Source organism: Myotis brandtii, unplaced genomic scaffold (assembly GCF_000412655.1).
Source record: "Myotis brandtii unplaced genomic scaffold, ASM41265v1 scaffold206, whole genome shotgun sequence".
NCBI classification, from domain to species: Eukaryota; Metazoa; Chordata; class Mammalia; order Chiroptera; family Vespertilionidae; genus Myotis; species Myotis brandtii.
In genome coordinates this window covers 609,078-632,569 of record NW_005357691.1, presented here as the reverse complement: position 1 = coordinate 632,569, position 23,492 = coordinate 609,078, and the positions used below count along the sequence as shown (strand labels likewise).

At 38.6% G+C, this 23,492-nt stretch overlaps 1 protein-coding gene across 1 annotated transcript in view; it reads right to left on the bottom strand.

Annotated features, from left to right (window-relative positions):
- Positions 1-23,492, bottom strand: part of ADGRG4 (adhesion G protein-coupled receptor G4) — a 136,085-nt gene that overhangs the window by 5,620 nt on the left and 106,973 nt on the right. The window contains 5 exon segments of the mRNA XM_005865338.1: positions 5,244-5,336; positions 9,811-9,872; positions 11,843-12,010; positions 12,908-13,009; positions 19,145-19,425. Coding sequence (XP_005865400.1) covers positions 5,244-5,336; positions 9,811-9,872; positions 11,843-12,010; positions 12,908-13,009; positions 19,145-19,425 — 706 coding nt within the window.

Sequence of the window (23,492 nt, the reverse complement as noted above, 5' to 3'; positions counted from 1 at the left end):
CCATACTTTTACTAGCTATTTCTCATCACCATGTAAATGTGTTCAAGTCTTTCTAATTTTAATACTCTATTTTAAAAATTTCTCTCAACCTTAATGCCTTCTAGTGACCCTTATCTCCACCAACCAACTCCTGCAACTTAGCAACTAAATTTACTGAAAGTGGCCCCAATACACACTCAACCTCCTGGATCTCACCAAAATTTCTGTCACTAAATCCAAAAGACCATTTTTTTTTCTTATACAGTGGGGCCTTGACTTACGAGTGTCCCGACTAACGAGTTTTTTGAGATACCAGCTGTATCTCGGCCAATTTTTTGCATTGAGTTGATAGAGTAATTTGAGTTAACGAGCTCCTCAACGAGCTTGGTCTAGGAACAAATTAAACTCGTAAGTCAAGGCCCCACTGTATGCCATCCTCACCAGCATTTGTTACTATTGAGCACTTTGTCCATTATGAACCTCTTTTTCCTGGCTTGCATGACACCTCATACTCCTGATTTTATTCCTATCTCTCTAGTCATTCCATCAAGGTGTCCTTTGCAGGCTGATCCATTTGTGTCTGCCTCGGTGTTCCTTATTTCTGGGCCTACTTGCCTCCATTATTCCACTATATTATCCCTTTGTAATCCCATTCATTCCTATAGTGGCTTTGATTGCTATGCATATCCTAAAATCTCTAGCTCCATTCCTAACCATTCCCTTCTGCTCCACACCTATATATCCAACTCCCTTCTAGACATCTTCACCTGAATGTACCCCAGGAATATCAAAATATCATCTTTCTCAACAATCTCCCTCTGATCACTTCCACTGTTACTGTCTGTGAGTGAATGTCATCATCAGCCATTTGATTTTCCAAGTCAGGGAAACTTGTAACACTGTGCATATTTGTATTATTTATTAATATTTTAAATTACAAAGGTATTGGTATTAATTATATTAATTAAAACAATACCTAAGTATCCTATATAATAAAAGGCTAATATGCAAATTGACCAAACGGCAGAATGACCAGTCACTATAATGTGCACTGACCACCAGGGGGCAGGCACTCAATGAAGGAGCCCCACCCTGGTGGTCAGTGCGCTCCCACGGCGGGGGGAGGGGAGGTGCCGCTCAGCCAGAAGCCGGGCTCATAGCGGACGAGCGCAGTGGCAGTGGCAGGAGCGGGACTAAGCCGTCAGTCGGACATCCCCCGAGGGCTCCCAGACTGCAAGAGGGCACAGACTGGGCTGAGGGACCACTCCTCCCCACCCCCCTCGAGTGCACGAATTTTGTGCACTGGGCCTATAGTATAAAATAAAAGTGAAAGCCCCATCTAATCAGAGGTAAACCACTATTAACAAGGAGGTGCGGATCCTTATAGACGTTTTTGGGTGCATATTTATGGATATGCATACACATAAAAAGTTTTGTTTTTACACATATTTTATCATACTATATGTACTGTTCTGCAACTTGCTTTTTAGCATAAAATATATTGTGGATATCTTTATGCTATTAATAATATTGATATAACTTATTGTTTTTATTGGCTGCATATTACCCACATTTATTTAACTGTTATGTTACTGGTAGAATTTATTTCCAGTTTTCACTATTCCAGGGTTGCAATAAATAACTTTGTCCATACATCTTTGCATTTCTGTGCTAAGATAGCATTCTAGAAATGGGATTTCTGGGGTAAGTATATGTACATTTAAGTTTGGTTGGATAATGTAAATGTGTCCTCAAAAGAACTTGTATGGCTTTTTTCCTTCTACTTTTTAATTGAGAGAATACATACAGTAAAGTGCACTACTTTAGGTGTGCAGCAGGAAGAACTTTTATATGTGTATATACTTGTGTAATCATGATCTAGATCAAAGTAAATACCATTTCAGCACCCCATAAGGTTTTCTCTTCCTTCTCAGTAACCCAGAGATAACCATTATTCTGACTTCTATAATCATCAATTATTTTTGCCAGTTCCTATAAATAAAATCATACACTATATATTATTTTGTGTATGGATTCTTTGACTCAACATATTTTTATATTTATCCATGTTGTTGTGTGCATCATAGTTCATCTTTTTTACTGTTATACAGTGTTCCATTGTATGAGCATCCCATTGTGTACAAGTGTTTTGCGGACACATGTTAGCATTTTTCTAAGGCATATATACCTAGGAGTGGAATTGCTGGGTAATAGAGTATGTTTAATTTTTTATTAGACACTACAAAACAGTTTTCCATAGTGGCTATACCTGTTTGTCTTCCTACCAGTTGTGTAAATTGGAACCACCAATAATGATTCATGAAAGTGTCACACATTGTATTGTTATTGCCTATTTAACTTTCTGTCTCCTCAGACAATTGTAGGAATTAGGTCTGTCTTGTTCAGTACCCCAAACATACTGGATACTCAGTAACTATTTGTGTAATTAGAATCATAATTAAGTGGCTACTCTTTATTATGCCTAAAGGTCTCTACCACACAATTTGAAGAGTTAACATATGTTACCAAGGACAAATCATTATAGGCGTGGAAGTTTTATTACCCAAAGGACAGTCCCAGTTTGTTATGGGTGGAACTATAGCTTATTCATTGTTGTATTCTATATGGCATAGGACTCGGCACAGAGGAAGCACCTGTAATAATCAGCATGCTATATTTGGTTAGGTAACAGATTAATAGAACGTTAAACCTTCCTGAAACCTTTACTTACCCACATTTCTGGACTCAGATTGAAAGAAGGCAGAGAGGGAGCCTCTTCTACCACTCATTACCTGCACAGCCATGAGCCCCAATACTGGGAAATATTCCCCTAACCTCAAGCCCACGATCTGATTTTTTTAAAACCTATACAAGACTATTTACTGCAGCATATATTTAAAACTAGAGGCCCAGTGCACAAAAATTCATCCACTCTGGGGGGTCTCCTGGGGGATGTCCACCTGCCAGCTTAGGCCCACTCCCTGGGGGATGGGGCCTAAGCTGGCAGTCAGACATCCCTCTGGCAGCCTGGGAGCCCTCAGGGGATGTCCAACTGACAGCTTAGGCCAGCTCCTTGGGAGAGTGGGCCTAAGCCGCAGTCGGACATCTTTAGCACTGCCGAGGAGGTGGGAGAGGCTCCTGCCACCGCCACTGCACTGGCAGCTGTCTGCCCAGCTTGTGGTTGAGTGGAGCTCCCCCTATGGGAGCGCACTGACCACCAGGGGGCAGTTTCTGCATTGAGGGTCTGCCCCCTTGTGGTCAGTGCATGCCATAGCAACCAGTCGTTCCCTGTGGTTCCACCCTTAGGGTCAATTTGCATACTACCCTTTTATTATATAGGATAGCAAAAGTTTGAAAACTGTTTAAAAAGTTATAGTATAGCCAAACAATAGAATACAGTGTGGCCTTTTAGAAAAAGAAGAAGCTCTTTATGTCCTGACATATTGCTAAATATAAAACAAGAAAAATTAAAAAGTCAAGGTGCAGAAGAGTATGTAAATTACACTACCATTTGAGGGGGGGGACTAGAAAGAATATTTTCTGGATGGAAGATACCTACAATCTAACCTAGCTCACTCTCAGCCTTCATAGCCTGATTTCTGAGGTCCACTAAAAGATCCAGATGATGCCAGCTGGTGAAGTTTGCTCCACTATAAAGTATAACCTTATGTCTCAACCCTTGAAAGGGCTAGTATTTGAAGATTTATGGAGCCTGTGATACTAGGTCTTTATTCTATGCCTGTAACTGCCTCTAAAGTTTTTTATTCCTCTGAGAATTTGTGGACTAAGGATTTTTAAAAATATGTATTTGTATTGATTTCAGAGAGGAAGGGAGAGGGAGAGAGAGATGGAAACATCAGTGATGAGAGAGAATCACCGATAGGCTGCCTCCTGCACACCCGCTACTGGCGATCACGCCTGCAACCCGGGCATGTGCCCTTGACCTGAATGGAACCCAGGATCCGTCAGTTCGCAGGCCAATGCTCTATCCACTGAGCAAAACAAGCTAAGGCTGAGGATTTTTTTTTTAATCTTTCTTACATGAACTAGGCCTTAATCAAAATTCACTACAACTCAGATTCATTTCCATTTCTAGTACCATCACTGCCCACAACCAGCATGATGGATGAGCTGGCTAACATTTTGAAAGTAACAATCTATCTATCTATCTATCTATCTATCTATCTATCGATCTATCTATCTATCTATCTAGCATGTCCCCTGATTTGCATGTTTTCACCCTATTAATGTAGTATAATCTTCAGTCTTGCCTCCCCTCACATCTAAGCGACATGGGTTATAAATAAAAATCCTTAATTTTGTTCCCATGTTGAATACTAGGTTAACATAAGTAAATCTTGGAAACTTGGGAATTTGTCAGTCCCAACTTTCTGTTTAATTTACATAATCATTTGAATAAAAGTGCATATGTTAATGAAACATCTGTAGTTTTTTATACATTAAGATGGCATTTTTTTCAATATTTAAAGTTATCACTTACTATTGAATTCTTTTGAATTTTTTAAAATAGTCACACCAGAGTCCTCCAACGCAGGACCCTGAATGTCATATACTTCCCCCTTTTCCATGGATCTCACTTGTGAATATCACCATGCTTTTCACATAGTAAAAGGGAGAATATAAGTAGCATTCTTCCTAGTTTTCTTCTTAGACAATTGTGCTCTCCCTAATCAGAGCTGAAGGGTTCTAGAAACAGGGATCAAAATACATTTTAAGATATTTGGGGGAACTCCTAGAAAGCTGTATGGTGAATCACCTTCACAAAAGTATGTAATCAGTTATGAACTCCTTTGGAGAGATGTGACAACACCATAGACAATTAAGATCATTTCATATATTGCTTTTCCTTAGAGTGAGGTCAACTGATGTACCCATGATCTCTAAAAATCACATTTCTAATAATTCTCTATAATTCTTATCTTGAGCTCTTCAGCTCTCTCAAAACATCCTGTTATACCTTAGCCTTTAAAAATAAGTGAATACATAACTGAGACAGCATGTGGGCTTGGGGAGAGACCTCTTCTTCTAAGCATTATTGTACCCTTATTGAACATGGATGTTAATAAATTAGATATTCATTCAATCAAAATATATTCAGTTCTATATTGTATGTAGTGGGCATATGTGGGTTTTCCCCACCTACTCATCCATTCCTAACATCACCATAATTTCTTTTTTCAGGATTATTTATTTTCCAGTGTTGATATTATTGGTGGAATGATAAATCCAAGCTTTTGTCTTACCACTATCAAAACCAAGGAGCTCCTGAAGATGCGGCTTTCTTCTGCCACATCCTTCTTCTCACTGCTCAGTGAAGCACGCAATTTAAGCTCAGCCTAACAGAAGCAGTTTCATGAGACTCTGAATATTAATCTGGTAACATGAGGCTACAAGAAATTACAGTTTATTCTACCTAATAGTAATGCCCTCACAAGAAGATTCAATAAGACAAGCAATAACAAGTGTTGGAGAGGTTGTGGAAAAAAAGGGAACCCTTATTCACTGCTGGTGGGAATGTAGACTGGTACAACCACTATGGAAATCAGTCTAGCAATTCCTCAAAAAATTAAAGGTAGAGCTACCATATGACCCAACAACCCCATTCCTGGGTATATACCTGAAAAACTCGAAATCATTTATACACAAAGATATATGCACCTCTATGTTCATTGCAGCATTATTCACGGTGGCCAAGACATGGAAACAGCCAAAGTGCCCTGTGATAGAGGACTGGATAAAGAAGATGTGGTACATATACACAATGGAATACTACTCAGCCATACTAAAGGATGAAATAGTGCCATTTGCAACAACATGGATGGACATTGAGAACATTATGCTAAGTGAAATAAGTCAGACAGAAAAAGCTAAGAACCATATGATTTCACACATATGTGGGATATAAAACTTATGAACACAAACAGCAGTGTGGTGATTGCCAGAGGGAGGGGGGTGGGGGAAGAAAAGGGTCCCAGTATGAGGCGACAGGAGAAGATTTGACTTTGGGTGGTGGGCACATGGTGCTATATACAGATTTTGTAACTTAGTAATCCACACATGAATGAAACCTATATGTTCATGTTGACTAATGTCACCTCAATAAAATTTAAAAAAAAGAAGATTCCCTGCTAGGAGACTACTCCTGTGGTTTCTGATTTGTAGACCTGTATCTGTTTTCAAGCCCTGTCCTTTAACTTTCCCATAAATTTCTTGAGTTCTCAAAACCCTTTCAACCATTTTTCTTTTCTTTAGGTAATCAGAACTAACAATACTGTCAGTTCAAAGACATTTGGTTTCTGTTCTGGCAACCAAAGCACCTTGACTGAAACATTGTGCTTGGCACTGATAATATGGCAGTCAACAAGACAGATGAAGCTTAAATATTAGTGGGAAACAGGTTTACTCAACACTAATATAAGAAACTTTACATTAAGAAAAGTCAGCCATTGCTTTCATATAACTCATGTACTTTAGACTATTCATTTATTTATTCGTGCATGCAACAAATGTTTATGACATGCCTACAAGGTGCTAGACATTATCAGTATGAATTTAATCCATTTTATTTGTTTTGCCTAATCAATAGAGTTATAACTAGGTCCTTCCTCCATTGCTCCAAGCTCCTTGTGTCCCCTAAATTCTTTAAAGTCAGGACCAGAAACATACCCATTAACCATAGGCCTGGGGTGTTGAGGTTATAAGCCTTACTTCCTTTTACCCTTTCACTCTACAACCTTCCCATATCTCTGGGTACAGGGAAGGTAGGCCATCACAGATGATCACTGTCATCTTTGGGACTTCTGAAAAAATAGTAAGGATTGGGGTCTTGGGCAGAAGCATCCTTAAACTTGTCCCAGAGAGAGTTTAGTACTAGTCAGTGTTTCCAGCTTGCCCACAGTAAACCAGAGCACAGCAGAGAATAAATAGTTAGAGCCAGTACCCTGAAAGCTCCAAGGGGCTTTGTAACTTTGTTGATTTAGTAATGAGGATTTGCTTGTGGCATTGAGAAATGGAGTCCTGCCTTACCCAAGCTGTCCCCCCAAAACCTGGAATACCCTACCCTCAGTCCTGACTAAATACTGCAACATTTATTGCTGGTGAAGCACTTTTCTCCCACCAAATCCTTGTTTTACTCATTCACTATTCCAATGTGTATATCTGGTCTCCCCATGTAAACAGTAAGTTGCTGGGAGTAATAGCATAAGTATGACATATCTGAATCTTTCTCTTCATGTCAGGGCTCAATGAATGCTTGGGAGTTGATTGTTCATTGAAAGCAGCCCAAAGGTTCTAGGGTCTCTTTTCCATAGTCATTTGGGTCTGTCTTCACACAATTGTCAGCCATTTTGTGGGCCTAGGAAGAGCAAACCAACAGATGCCTGAAAGATGTTTAATCAGTGTTTCCCCTACAATTTCAAACTGTCACCTAATTTGTGATAAACCCATGTTTTACTAATTAGCAGGAGGAGTCATGACAGGAATCATGAACTTTTCTATAAAATTGAATTTCTATTCTTGACAGCATGTCAGGTCATTAGAGACAGGCTGTACGTTCATCACTCCAGCAGCAGCAGAACAGTCATAATCCTATTACTCTGAAAATAAATATAATCAAGGGCATTTTCACAGCCAAAAATGATCCCCCAAATCAAAGCACATGCAGAGGTATATATTTGTAGATTTGCTAATTATACCCAAGTCTTGTCCCTAAATCTGTTTTTGAATGAAGGTGACAATATTGTCAGTTCAAAGACATTTTTAACATTTGAGATATTTTGTTCATCATTTATGTTAGTTCTTATTCACTCACTGGCTCATCTTCCCCTACAAAAAAAGTACACAGAGCCCTATGTGGAACAAAGTATGTGGGATTTCATCAGAGCAAAATTTCATAGGCAAGGGGATTGACTCAGGCAGATAATCAGGGGCCTACAAGTCTACCTACATTTTTATGTTTGTGGGATGGCAGAGAGGGCAAAGAAGAATGTAAGAACTTTATACCAGTGACAGGTACCAGTGTTCCAGGCTATTTAGTAGTCAATGGCAAATCTTATTTAAAGGATCCAATATGGTACCTTTCATAGGGCAGACATGTTGGGTGAGGCCATGAAGGGGTGAGAGGTGGGTGGGGTTGGAAAGAGAAAGGAGATAAAATATTGTGTTTCAGCCTGGCTGGCATGGCTCAGTGGTTGAGCATCAACCTATGAACTAGGAGATCATGGTCCAATCTCCGGTCAGGGCACATGCCTGGGTTGCAGTGCTCAATCCCTAGTATGGGGTGTGCAGGAGGCAAACCATCAGTGACTCTTTCATCATTGATGCTTCTATCTCTTTCTCCTTCCTTCCTCTCTGAAATAAACAAAAATATATTTTAAAAAATAAGTAAATAAAAGTATTGTGTTTCACTATGCTAGAAAATTTATAGACATCATTTTTATTTAAGCCTCACTTTAGCTCAAGGATGAGTTTACTATTATTATTACTTCCCCCAAGTCTCCCATCTAGGAATCTGTCACATTTTTGTCAAGAGCTAGGATTTGAACCCAACCCATCTCTGTTGTCTCCACAGCTCACTGCACCATACATACTCACAAAGGTAATGGGAGACTAGATGTATGATACTGAAACCCAAAGGTTTATCTTTCTTTCTCATTTGAAGGGTCCAATGGTCTTTATTTATGTATGTATACATTTATTTATTGCTTGAAGAGGTAACATATTCTCTCAGTACAAGATTTGAAAGATATGAAAAGGTATAGGGTGAAAAGTAAATCTCCCTTTCGTTCCTGCCTCCGGATACCCTGTTACTCTTCCTGAAGGAAACAACTGATACCAGTTGCTTGTGTATACTTCCAGAACATGAATGCAAGCAGCCTCCCTGGCTGGGAAGCTTTGGTGGCAATATTTGGAATGGGATTAAGATGGCCAGCTATCATGCTAGTGTAAAACAGGCACAATTATCTTCAATGCTCACTCTGTTGCCTTTGGGTGACTCTTCTGGTCTCCATCCCCTTACTTTCCTGCTTACCTTGATCTGTCCTTTCCTCCCTAGAGAGAAACTCCAGCTTCAGACAATTCCCGTCCTGTTACATTCCTCAGAACCCTGCTTGCTGTTGCCTCACGAGCTGCCATGACTGAGAAATTTATCCCCACTAGAGAATTCATGGGTGTCTGTGGATTGATGAGCTACCCTTTTCATAGAACATGTTTCCATTTTAGCAGGGGTGTTCAATCAAAAGAGTGATTTGAATAATGGGGATTTCAGGTGCTTTGTCATGAGAGACCAACAGGATAGTGAGATTTTGTTTGTTTGTTTTTCCCAAAATGTACAATCTTGTGGCTCTTCCCATCTACTTCCTCTGTGGTGTCAGGTCAACTGGATATTCAGAAACTTTGGCTACCTGAAATTGTTTGATTCGCAAGCAGTAAGAACCCTGATCTGGATTTCTTTTTTTCTTTCAAGAGTATGTGGACACTCAGAGTTTTTGAAATAAAATCTCTAATGCTAAATAGACAGTTCTCCCTTAGTATATAATAACTATATACTCAAATATTATCTAAAAAGAAAGAAACCACTGTAACAATAAATAGGATAATTATTCTGACTTTAATATTCACTAAATGCTATCTCATTCTGCTCCTTCCAAAATAATATTTAGAATATGAAGTTGGAGCAGATGGCTTCACAAATTCAACATTTTCTCCAATCTGGGGGTGCGGAGAGTAATGTATTTCTGCTGGGGTTTATTGAAGGTATCTTTGTTTATGAATGGAATTCATTTTGATTTCCACAGGTAATATTCTTCTCACACAATTAGGCACAACATCACAACTCAAGGGAGAGCAACAGTAGGAATCTTCATCATAGTTATCTGTTTTAAGAAAACAAAACACAACAACATTTTTTTTTGTTAAAAATTTGAACAAAGTCCTCATGGCATTGGGGACTTTGCATATAGTAAAAGCATAAGAAATTTTATCTAATGTAGAAATAAATATAGGAATTAGAAAGGAAGTGAAAGTTGTAGTGCTTTCCTTGGATAGTTTAATATAAATCCAGGGTGAATTAATTCATCTCGACAACACTGCTTAGGCAATTACAACTGCCTATGTTCTTCATGCATTGTGAAAAGCAAGCTGTGTTATTCACAGTAACTTTAACCTAGGGGAGGATATGTACAGACAAACCTCAGAGGCCTTCAGAAAAGTCAACATAAAATGGTAACACACATACCTATACCCTCCCATGAATTTAATATTCTTTCTCTGAAGGTGTAGTTCTTAGCCTGAGAGTGCCTACTGGCACAGAAAACACAATTTTTCATTCTGTGCTGATAGAATCAAGTTTCTGGCTGCCACAGTTTGATGGTAGCATTCAGATTGCAGTTTAGAACTTGAGCCAAAGAGACTGGACTACCTGCCGCACTGGCTGAGTTACTTCTTCGGGTGCCTTAGTTCTCTGAATCTATTGGTTGGTACAACATTAAAATCCTGGATATGGGATATGTTAGTGCTCCTCATAAGAAAAATGTGTACAGTTGTTCGGTATATTTGCTAATGAAACAATATCCCACAGGGACAGCAGGGGAGCCAATACTAACCAACCCCTTTGCAAAAATGATTTTACCCAGTCAACTCCAACTATTATCTACTAAAGAGCTTCCATAACCCCTGCCTTCTATATGCCATAGCTCTCCAGTGCCTCCATATGAGCATCACAGTATATCTACAAGCTAGCTGGCCAGAGTTTGATGAACGCTTGTGGGCAAGGAAAAAGTTTTTTATATGCACCAACATTTCCATACAGAAATGGAGACTGAGACTCTGTACACTAGACCAAGTAGTTAAAATGGAAAATAGTGCTGCCTCACACAGTCTTGTATTGAAGGTAGAGAGACTGCAGCTCTGAAAGTAATATGCCCAAGGTCACAGAGTTAGTGACAGAGCTGGGACTTGAGCCAAAGCTTTCTGACTCCTAGTTTGATGCTTAAATAAACAACCCACCATGCTGATTCCAGATTGGCTACAGCAATTGGAAATAAACTGTTATATGGAACCAACATAATGAAAAATATAAGTAGAAAAAGCAGTTCTACAGCCAGCACTGAGAAGGTGGGAGAACGATTACAGCCAGGTCACCAATGGTGTTCTGTGATTGGAGTACAGTTTGTTCTTTAAAAAAGCAACCAGAGGCCACTGTACCATCATCTAGCTGAAAGCACAGAACATAAAGTCATCAACTTGAGCTCTTAAGTTCTTGCTCACTTTGCCTTTAGACCAATTTTTTCCTTATATTTTCCTTTCCAGCACCCATCTCCACTTCAATATCTGTCTCTGTACCTAGACATTTGACTTCCTGTGGAAGAAGGTGAGCATCTAAGAGCGTTGTACAGCTCAGTGGGTATTCTTGGTAGAATGTGGCGAGCACTAGCTTGAGATCCAGGACACCCAAGTCCTGGAACCAGTTCTCTCTATTGATAGGTTGAGTGACTGTCCATAGGCAGTTTTATTTTCCTGCTTAAGGTTCCTCACCTGTAAACTGAGAGGATTGCACTAGACAATGTCTACATTTTTTTCTGCTTTTAGTAATCTATAACAATTTTTTATATTATCCATACTTTTTTTTACTTTCAGTCCCTTCTCTCTGCTATTAGTCTAATAACCCACCAGATTTGTACATACAAAGTGCTTCTATATACACTTTCTCAGTCAGCTCATGTATATACATGTACCTGTACTTTTAGTTTTGAGGAAGAAGTATATCTCAAGACCACATATGTGGCCTCATATTAATTCAATATCTCTTAAATATAAGTATAGGCAACACAGCCATTTCTCTTACCACTTGGGAAGCTTATTTCTGAAGGAGTGCCTTGTGAAGAGCCTAAAGATTTGAAAGTAGAACTACTTGTAGTTGACTTGAGGGATGGTGTCAACAATTTGTGCTTGAAGGTTTTCTTCAATCTTTCCTGTTTATACCCAACATTTAGCTCATATCTGCTGCTCCCATCTGAAATGACAATAAAAATCTTAAAAACATAAAACTCATCAAATTCTATACTTTAGATGGGTAAATTATACCTCAAAATCGTGTTTAAGTAATCTAAAGTCCAATGTACAGAGTGTTTGTTCTGAGTACCTCAAGTAGTCATATTTTTCATGAAATTATAAAAAGCTTGAATTGTAATATGTGGTACAGGCAGAGCCAATTCACCTACCCAGGATACTTGCTTTTCCTAGAGTCTGGCACAATGATTAGCAGGTGACTGACATGCCCAGCATAATGGAGTAGAATCTTTGAGTTCAAGCACTGCTTTCCCTAAAGGAGCTTCGCATTGAGATTGAAAGAAGCTGCCTGAATTGGATGGAAGAGCCTTTTTATACATAGAAAATCAGTTTGCCTGGACTGGAGATATTCCCAAAGGCTTCATCAGAGTCCACTACATCTCCTACTGTGCAGGAAGGGCCATCGGTACATTAAGGAAGCCCACTAGCCAGGTGTCTTAGGGATGTTGACAAGTTCTCCACCTGACCATCACTCTTTGCTTCCCACATTCACTCAACTCAGTGTTGGCTATGGGCCAGAAAGCCCCTGTGACACAGTGCCTGGAACGCAGTAGACAATCAATGTTCTCTTAATAGAATCAAGACTCAGGTGACAGCAAGGAAAAGCAATCCAAGGAATCTGGGCCAAAAGAAAAGCTTCACTAAGTTAAAATATGGCCCAAATCACATCTTTAACCTGACTTCATTAATCTCAGCACAGAAGTACAAATTATTTTCATGACACGGAGACAGCCTCCATTTTTATGCTAATGCTTCATGAACTCAAGTAAGGAGACAAGTTAATCTGATTAGTTTTATAAAACCTATACAATTCAAAAACTTGCCCAGACTGGCATCTTACCAGAAAAGTTATCCAATTGCAACTGCCTGCAACAGAGGTGAGTCCGCCACTGCTCCCGCACACTCTCCTTCATCACACAGTGGAACACAAAAATGAGGAATCCTATGACAAGAGAAGGTCAATCTTTTTCAGCTTCTTTCAATAGCTGTCACCAATGCCCAGAGTCAGGTGTATTCTTCTCACCGTAAATACTAAGGAATCACAGGGTCATCATTGTCTTTCTCAGCTCATTCATATTTCTATAGCCTTCCTGCCAAAGGCAGTGATGGCAAGAAGACCTGTATCAAGATTTCATGTCAACCAGTGCTTCCCCTGGGCTGCTGTCCCTCCTAGAGCTTGAGAGATCAGGTCTGCAATGATAGCCAGCCTCTAAAATTACTTTCAATGATCACCACACCCTGGCAGTCACATCCTAGTATAGTCTCCTTCCACATTGTACCAATAGTATATGGCAGAAATGATGGCATGTCACTTCCAAAATTAGGTTATAAAAGACATTGTTCTCTCTCTCCTCTCTCTCTCTCTCTCTCTCTCTCTCTCTCTCTCTCTCTCATCACTCACTTCAAAGGAAGCCAAGTGTTATGTCTTCAGGACACCCTGACAGCCCTGTGGAAAGGCTCACATGTGAGCAACTAAAGCTTCTAGTCCACAGCCATGTGCGCAGATTCTCTACACCCTGGCTGACAGATTGACCAACTTTGTAAAAGTTCCTGGGCCAGAGCTACCCAGCTAAGCTTCTCCTGAATTCCTTATTTTCAGAAACTGTATGTTTGTTCTTTTAGGCTGCTAAAATTAGGGGGTAATTTGTTACACACACAATAAATAACAAATGCACACTCTTTTGCACAATTGCATTGTGTGGAAACCATAAATTTGGTGTCCTAATTTTCCACTGCCAGCCCTTATTTTGCCCTTCAAGTGGCATATGAGTGCTGAAGGTATCTACCAGCAAGATTGGCCATTTCTCATCCCACACTCTGAAATATCTCCTTGGGAGATAAAAGTGGGATGTAAGATGACCCTAATTAAAATGCCCTGGAAGGCCAATTGGATTTCCTAATGTTTGGGGGGGGGTGTGTGTAATAGGAAGAAATAACTTGTCAGCAGCCTGACTTTTATTTATGGCACATGCTAAAAAGTCTTTTTATTCATAAAGCCTTTTCAGATGCTTCAAACTGAAACTCATCTGTACCATTTCTGAATTCTCATAGCACTTTGTTATAATATTTGCTATGTTTGGTTATATTATTCTCCATGTATTATTAATCTCTCTACCTAGCTGTAATATCTTTGAGGGCTGAATATCTTTCATTTGCATCTTTGCATCACTTATTTCTTTGCCTCTAGTGCTATGTGTAGCAGCTCAATAGATGCTTGTTGACTTGAACCTCAAGGCACTTGATACACAAATTCTCACAGCCTTCTGCAATCTTAGTAATACCTTCTTGAGCCTCAAAATATTTATTTTTGCCCAAGTGCAGTTTGAAAACTTTTGTTCTCTATAGAAGGTTTAGCTTGCCACTTCATTGGGCAGTTGTCCTGAAGAGAAACAATTAGTGATGGATAAAAGATGTCTTAACTTATTGCAAGCTTAGCATGAGTCAACAGTAAATGCCCCCAAAATTCACTTCAGCTAGGGTATTAGTGGGAGTAAAGAATCTTGATTGAGGCAGGTGGAGTCTCCTGCCATCTGCCCTGGTTTGGACCTTCCTCCTACCAGCATCATGCTCAGATTGGGAGACTTTGTTTTAGAAGGATAATAAAAAATGGTAGTCTTCAAGAATACTATGCAGCTGTAAAAAGGAACTCCTACCATTTGCAACAGCATGGATGGAACTGGAGAGCATTATGCTAACTAAAATAAATCATTCAGAGAAAGAAAAATATCACATGCTCTCACTCATTTGTGGATTATAATGAACAACATAAACCGATGAACAGAAACAGATCCAGAGACAGAGAAGCATCGATCAGATGCTCAAAACTCAGAGGGAAGGCAGGGGAAGGTGGGGCTAAGGATGAGAGATCAACCAAAGGACTTGTATGCATGCATATAAGCATAAGTGATGGATGTGGACAACAGGGGGTGAGGGTGAGGGTAGGATTGGGGGGATGAGGGGACATTGGGGAGATAAGGACACATTTGTAATATCTTAATCAATAAAGGGAAAAAATAAATTCAAAAAAAGAATACTTAAAGCAAACAAGAATAAGGATGGACTTGAAGAAAGGCTGAAAGAGCTGAGGTGTTGTATTTGGTTAGGAGAAAACTTGAAGTGGGTAATATAGGGTAAGGAGAGATGGTAGCTATAATCACAATACCCTCTGAAAGGGCTGTCATGAAAAGGACAAATTATATTTGTTTTGTGTGAACTAGGTTAGAACTAGAAACAATGGGAGGAAGCCACAAACAATCATGTAGTAACAAATCACAGCTAGTGTTTATTCACCAATGACTAGATCATAGGCATTGTACTATTAATCTAATTTTTATAGATGAAAGACCTCAGAGCCCAAGAAATCTAGTAAACTTGATCCAGTCACAGAGCTGATATTGAACTGACAGCATCAGGACTGAGGACAGGTATTCTGGCTGCAAAGCCCAAGAGCTTAACCACTACACACACTACTCTCAGGAAAGGATGACCCAAATAAATTTTAGAGCTGATTACATGCTACCGTGACACTGATATATATTATATTAATATATTTAATGAACTTGTTGTATACCTTAAATTTATACAATGTTATATGTCAAATACATTTCAATTTTTAAAAAGAGAGAAGTTAAATATTCTGCTGTATAAAATAATGAGCTCTCAGTCTCTGGAAAGTTTGAGGCAGAGGCATGTAACTTCTTGTCACTTTATGGCAAGTTGGATTGGGAAGTTATTGGTTCCCTGATTCCAGCCCTGAGACTTTCTGATTCCAGGTGGGAGGCAGCAATCTGGAGGCTAAACGGAATGACAAATCTCACCACTTATGCTGAGGAATTTGTCTCCATTTGTAACCAAACAAATGTGGTGATGAATCAAGCATCCTTTTTTGAGCAGCAGCCACCTGGAAGGTGGTACAGCAACCTGATGAGAGCAAACCCTAGTCTCAGAGCAGGTAAAACTCCAGCTCCAGCATGAACAAGGGGCAATAGTGACAACAAACACCTATTACTGTTCTGATTTCCTGCATGGAGTTTAAGTTAGTTCTCAGACTTAAAGGTTATTCTGTGAATTCCAATGAGCTGCCTGCCAGCTCTCCCTTTCTGCCTGACAGCCTTCCTTTTTCTTTCCAATAACAGATTGATCTGCTTACTCATTAGAGCATAGGAATGAGGGAAGATGTCAGGTTTTTGTCAACTGCCTTTTTATTTGTGCACCCTTCCTTCAGAAATGGCTCATGATGATCATACTTTTTCACACTTAACCACAGGGAAATCCTCTTCAGCCAAAATTATGAACTTGCCATCTGTCTTTTAAATGGCTACTTTGTTCACTTGCTTCATTGCATTCTTGTTTTGAGTAGTGTGTGTGTGTGTGTGTGTGTGTGTGTGTGTGTGTGTGAGAGAGAGAGAGAGAGAGAGAGAGAGAGAGAGAGAGAGACTTGTGTTTGAAACTCAGGGCTCTGAAAACACCCTCTCGTCAACATGGCACATTCTCTTTTGTAGGAAGGACTAGGAACTAGAAACTCGTGGTGCTTTACTGACATAAAGCATATCTAACAGACAGAGACAGCTTGGCTCTGTTGATGTTGGATCTATGGGACTTTGGTTTTAGTCATCAGGAGAACCCCAATTGGATTGTGCTCCTACCCATGTAGGCTTCCTGCTTAGATACTACATCCCTTCCACAATAAGAATGGAGCACTTGCTGTTTTGAAAACACTCCTCCCCCTTTTAAGTTCTAAACTGCTTTGCTTTCTTGTTCTTTTGTCAGCTTCCCTTCCCTTTAACCCCTCTTTCCATAAAGTGAGTGCATTTCTCCTCAGAATGAGTGACCCAGAGAGAAGCCTGGAGTTAGTGCTGAGGAAGAAATCTGCACAGGCATCTAGTTTCTAATTAACTTCTGTGTACATTCTACACCGAGTCTGGTTAGTTCTTAAACCATCATAATACAGAGACCAGGGTAATCTCTGTGTAGTTCAGGTAGTTATGTAAAGAGGTAAAGTATAGAATCATCACCACAGCCTCAGTCAACAATCAAGGATACAATCAAGTGCTGACAGCCTCCAAGGGAACCATGAGAGTGGAGTGGAGAGCTCACAAAAATTCTGTCCTCACTATAATAAAGAATAATAATGGCATGTGAAGGAAGAACAATACATTTTGTGTCTTTTCACAATCCAATCAGAATATGGCTGTATATGGTTAGCATAATCTGGTGGGAAAAATAGTTTCAGTTGATACACTTCATTGCTGAAAAATGAAGTGGTTTCTTAAATCATTAGACATGATGGAAAAAATCTATGTCTTATTCTAGATTGTTTCCCAATTTCCCTGTAGCACCTTGCAAATGTTTACATACCAATTCATATTTCCCACAATTCCTCAGGGATTAATAACCACAATGTCAAAGTGTTCTGAAGTTTTTTAAATGCTCGGCTAAACCAAAATTTTTTTAATCCTCACCCTTGATATATTTTTATTGACTTCAGAAGGAGGAAGGGAGAGAGACACACAGAGAGAAAGATTCATGTGAGAGAGAAACATTGATCGGTTCCCTCCTTTAAGAGACATGACCAGAGATTGAACCCAAAACCTAGATACATGCCCTAAATGGGAATTGAATATGTAACCTTTTGGTGTGCAGGACAATGCTCCAACCAATGAGCTACGGGTCGGGGCTAAAACGAATTTTTAAAAGTATTTTTCCCCCAACAGAATTTCTCAGAGCTTTTTAATGTATACTGTGCCATTTCAAGAATGGGGACATGTAGTTTGCTGCATTTCCCAAACTTCTTTGACCATAGAACCCTTTTCCTCCTGGAGCATCCTATGGAACCACCAAAAAGCATTTATCAAATTAATAAATAGTTAAAAGCACTAAAGGAGACCCTAACTCAATGAACTGCCCAAGTCGACTCACAGTGGCCCTACTGCAGTGGCCCAAAGCAAGAGGGCCAAACTTAAGCATAAGAGCATGAGGTGGAGTTTGAGACTCAGAAATCACTCTGCATGCCTCTTTCTCCCAAGATTTTTTAGTAGGCAAAATCCGGCTAAAATGAACATCAACACTTATTCAGAGGTATATTAGCCAGATCCTCAGCTTTTACTTCTCATGTCATCTTTGGCCTACCATTTAATCACTTCATTATCATTTGTTTTCCTTTCACCAGAAAATAGGAAGGAGATTAAAGAGCTATAGAGCCATTAGTTTAGAATAATCTAATTCAGCCAGTTGTGGCAACTTTTTCAAGTTTAATTTGTAGTAAAACCAAGACTAGAACCTTACCCTCTTGCCTTGACTGACTACTCTTTGCTCTTCACCTTCATTCCTCTGTGACTCTACAATTTCCTGGTCTGGCTCCTTTTTATAATGTGTTAGGATATCTAATGCAACCATAGTCTATGAGGTCAAAAGTTTAATGTCTCACCTTGGCCAGTTGTTCAGTGGTTAGAGCATTGGCCTGAGGACCCAAAGGTCACAGGTTCGATTCCTAGTCAAGGTTACGTACCTCAGTTGCAAGTTCGCTCCCTGCCCCAGGGTTGCATGTGAGAGGTAACCAGTTGATGTGTTTCTGTCACATTGATGTTTCTCTCTCTCTCCCCCTCCTCCTCCTTTCCTTTCACTATCTCTGAGAATCAATGAAAAAGAATATCCTCAGGTGAGGATTAAAAAGTTTAATGTTTCTACTGTCCAGTAATTGCTATGTACAATTGGATAGTGCACTTCAAAATGTCAACACAAATGTAAATCTGTACAATTACCAGCACAATGTGTTGACATATTGCTATAAGAGGTATTACCAGTTGGTGTTTGTTATAGACATTGCCAACTAGTTGGAGTTGAGTTAGCTATTTGAACTTCTTTTTAAAACCTGAGAAAGAGAGACTGGGCTATTTAATGAAGTCCTAACATCTAGCCAATGTTTCTAATGGCTGTATGTCAACTCATTGACAGCAGAGACCTCTTGGAATATCTTTCCTTCCCTTGAATCCCTGAAAGATGAGCTTATTTTCCAATACAGCAAAAGATTTGGTGGAGGCCTAGCTAGACACAGAAAATACAAAGAAGCAGAAATTACCTTGTAAAGTATTAAAAATGGCAAAAAGATACAAGAAAAGGATCCTCACAGGTCCCCAGGCAAAAAAGGCAAACCCCCAGGTGAGGCCAAGTAAGAATGTTAGGCTTGTTGTGCTTTTGAGGTCATATAGGATCATCTTCTGCCGAGTCTTCTGGCTTTGGGATTTTATGGAATTCAGTTGAGCAAGAACAATGCAGAACATGGAGAAGTTAATGAGAAATATGAGGCAAAAATAAGCCACAACTGAGATGTAAAATAGAGAATTGTCTTTAATCCAACAACTGTAAGAGATAAAACAGAGAAGACCATTGTGAGGTAGAGAAATATAAACTCACATTTTTCAGTGAGACTCTGAAGATCCTCTAGTTGATTTCATTCCATCTGAGAATACCTAGTTAACAGACCTCACTCATACTCACAGGGGCAGAGCTGGAAATCAAATCTCAATCTCTTAAACCACAGTCCAGGTTTCTTTCCAGTGTTGAGCCAGAAATCCCAGAGGATTTTATGCCCTACATATAGAAACCTCTCAGTCCAATTCACGACGAGGCGATTTTCTTCCTCAACAGCATAAAAACAAATGATGTATTTCCTCCAAAAGTGGTCCTTCCCTCATACCTGAGCTTTCATTTGCAGGATAAATATCACAGTAAAAGGACATGAGCAATGAATGGCTTTTCTGAATGTTATATCAAACAGTGATGAGCTTATCAGAGTTAATGAAAATGCAACAAAAAAGAAACAGCTCTGGTTGTATTACTTTAAAGTAGGATGTACACTTTAAACTTCCCACCACAGCCCTACCGGATTTGGCTCAGTGGATAGCACATTGGCCTGTGGACTGAAGGGCCCTGGGTTTGATTCCAGTCAAGGGCAACATGCCCAGGTTGCGGGCTCCATCCCCAGCAGAGGGTGTGCAGGAGGCAGCCAATCAATGATTCTCTACCATCATTGATGTTTCTATCTCTCTCTCTCTCTCTTCCTTCCTATCTGAAATAAATAAAAATATATTTAAAAATAAATAAATAAACTTCCCACCACAGCTACCAGTTTGGTCTACAGAGGCAACAATAGTCACTGGGGTGATTAATGGCTCTACCATTTCTATTAAAAAATAAATATTTGGTGATTCATAAGAACAGATATTTCATATAATAAAATTTCCAATTACTGGTGGTATTACCTCTGATTTTTTAACATAGACAAGCTTCACTAATTTAACTATGTATCAACTTAGCTGAGACCTCTTTTTCAGAACCAGGAAATTCTCTTGTGCTTATATTATTCATGCTGGTGTGGATATTTTTGTGTGTGTGTGAGTTTGGGTATGTTTGTGTGTCTTGGGAGGGAGTGGGGGGAAACATTTAATTTCCCTAATAGAATCTAATACTTAAGCTTCCCTGAATATAATCTTCAACATTAAAGAAAGCTATAGAAACTCATAAAAGAGGCAGCACTATATGTTTGAATAGAAAATCATCTCCAAGACATATTGTTAAATAGCAAATAATGTTTATCTACCATTTGGTTAACAAAGTGTGCAAGAGAATATGTATACAAATTTGATTATAATAAGAGTTGCATCAAGGGTGAGAAACTGGGTAGTTGAGGCTGGAAGAGGGTTTTATTTTTCACCCTCTACCCTTTTGTACATTTGAATTTTGTGCCATATTCCTGTGTTACTTCTTTTAAAAATATATTTTAAAAGCTCTTAGAGCATTCTGCCTCTTACTAACCACTTCACATATGAAAGGGGTGTTTTCAGAGGTAGTGTTATTGATTTTGTTCTGGCTTTGCTTTTGCTTTTGTTCTTTGAAGAATAACCATTAGCTAGATAATTAGCTAGACTTTAAGTCACAAAACAGTCAAGGAAGGAAGATGGAGGATGAGATGAGAAGGGAAAGGGAAGAGAAAGAAAGGATAGCAAGGAACTATGATTAGAAGGCATATGCTGGAAAGGGCAATAGAATTTTGACCTTCTGGAAACTGTCATCTCAATATGAAAAATGGAGGAGTCTGGGGGGCGGGGGGCAAGGCCTCCTACTTTTGATTCCAGTCCAGTGAGAGAGAAAAATCTATAGTGAAAAAGTACTTGAGAGGCAACGCTAAAGAAAATGAATATGGGTAAGTAAATAAAATCAGAAATGAGACTGTGCAGTCTAAAGGACTACATGGTAACTATCTACAGGCCTATAAAAGAAGGTTCTAGAGAGATAGAGCAAAGTAAATGGCTACTCTCTTGTGGCTATGCATGAAAGAATCAAAGAGATGGTTAGATAGATAGATAGATAGATAGTAGATAGATAAGATAGATAGATAGATTTATTATACTAGATATATTATATATGTATTAGATTTATTCAGATTCTATTCCAAAATGAGTAGGCTCTAGAACACAATGTATAAGCAAATGGAATGACTTTAGAGCTGTTAAGTACAATGGTATTCCATTAGGTCTTATGCTTTTCTTATACTCAATTTGGTACAAGGGTTTATTTTTGGCTTTCTTGCCTTTTCTATTTGATGACTCATCTTTATTCCCCCACCTTCTTAATTCGGGGTTTCCACAAAAGTTTTATTAAGGTTCACTTTTTATTTTTCTTAATGAGCTTCCTTGGTATTTTTTTTTTCATTATTTCTCCTCCTGGAGGAGGCGACATATAAGAAGTACAGGTTATATAGCCAGAAAAACTGATAATAAAAAAATTATTTTTAGCAGAGCAATGAGTGTATGCCTGAGTTTTAATAACCAAACATTGTTCATTAGCAGGCACTAACTTCGAGTAGAAATCAAATAGAATAAAAATTTAGATGAAATTAATAAAAAGATTGGTTGATCTTTGTTGTTGTTGTTGTAGTTTGTTTGGCTTTTCAAAATAATACAAAGCCATATACTAGTAAGCAAATTGCATCAAAACCTAAAGATATAAAAAAGGGAAATAGTTTAAAGTAACTTTCCCTTTATCTTCTGTCCTAATACCTCCAATTCCCTACTTAGAACACAATTATATTTACCAGGGCTTTCTGTATTATTACAGATATTTCTGTATTTACAAATGTATTTGAATATATTTTTCAACACAATTGGTAGCACATTGTACACACTACTGTACTCATTTTCTCCCTTGAAATATGCAGTCAGGATACCTCTATATCAATATAGAGAGAGCACCTTAATTATTGACCCCAATGGCTGCATATGATCTCATTTAAGTTTACAATAATTTATTTAACCAGTCTTTTAGCAATGAGTCCTTAGTTTATTTTCTTCTTTATTACAAACCATGATTTAATGACATTTCTAGTAATATATAAATTTGTAGGATAAAAACCAGTGGTGAAATATTTAAGTAAAAAAAGATAACTAAGATATTAAAATATGGTTTAACCATCCATTTTTAAGTTAAAATTTTGTAAAATAATTATCTTCAGTTTTTGTTCCATACTTTTCTCTTCTGATTTTACAAACTCTAATTTCATGCTTGGCATCACTGTATATTGTAATAGGGATTCCTGATTTCTCTCTCTTCTTCATCCTTCAAAACCATATAACCATTACATATGGTATTAATGTACTTTCTTCCAGCCACAAATCCCTGCTGAATACATACTAAATGTTATCTATCAAGACACTGAAATACACAAGAAATATGGTACCTGCCATCACGTTTAGTAAGGAATTTTTATTTGTATGCTTTTGTCCCCTGAGAAACACACACACACACACACACACACACACACACACACACACACACACACATTTCCTCCTCCTTTTTCCCATCCTATCACTTAGCTCTATAATCTCATTTCTTAACTCTGTTACTTTGACAGTTTCCTAAATGGCATCTCTGTACAACTTTTCACACATCCAATTTATTTTCAATATCACTACAGACAGATATCTCTTAACAGAATGGCTCTGATCACCCCTGTACTCAACAATCTGAAAACAACTGCAATGCTTAAAATGAGAAGAGAGCCACGATATCTTGTGTTCCAACAATAAGCAACTGAAGGTCATAGGCACTTTACTTTCATTATTCCCTTTCACTAGCTATAAGAAAAGAATGATCAGGTAGGAGGTCATAATTTGGAGATAAATTGAAATAGGTTTTTTTTATCCTAATTTATTGTCTTGAGAAATATATTATCTGTGTCATTTATTATCTTGAGAAATTTTCATTGCTTGCTGGAAATTTACATCTCTGAAAACAGACAACCTAACTGTACAGAGGTAAGGAATAGAGAGAAGTATGTTGAGTGAGAGGAATCTAAGAAGAATGCAAGTAATGGTGTCTAATGCTAGTGTACACGTGATTCCTATAACAACCTGTAGGAATGTCTAATT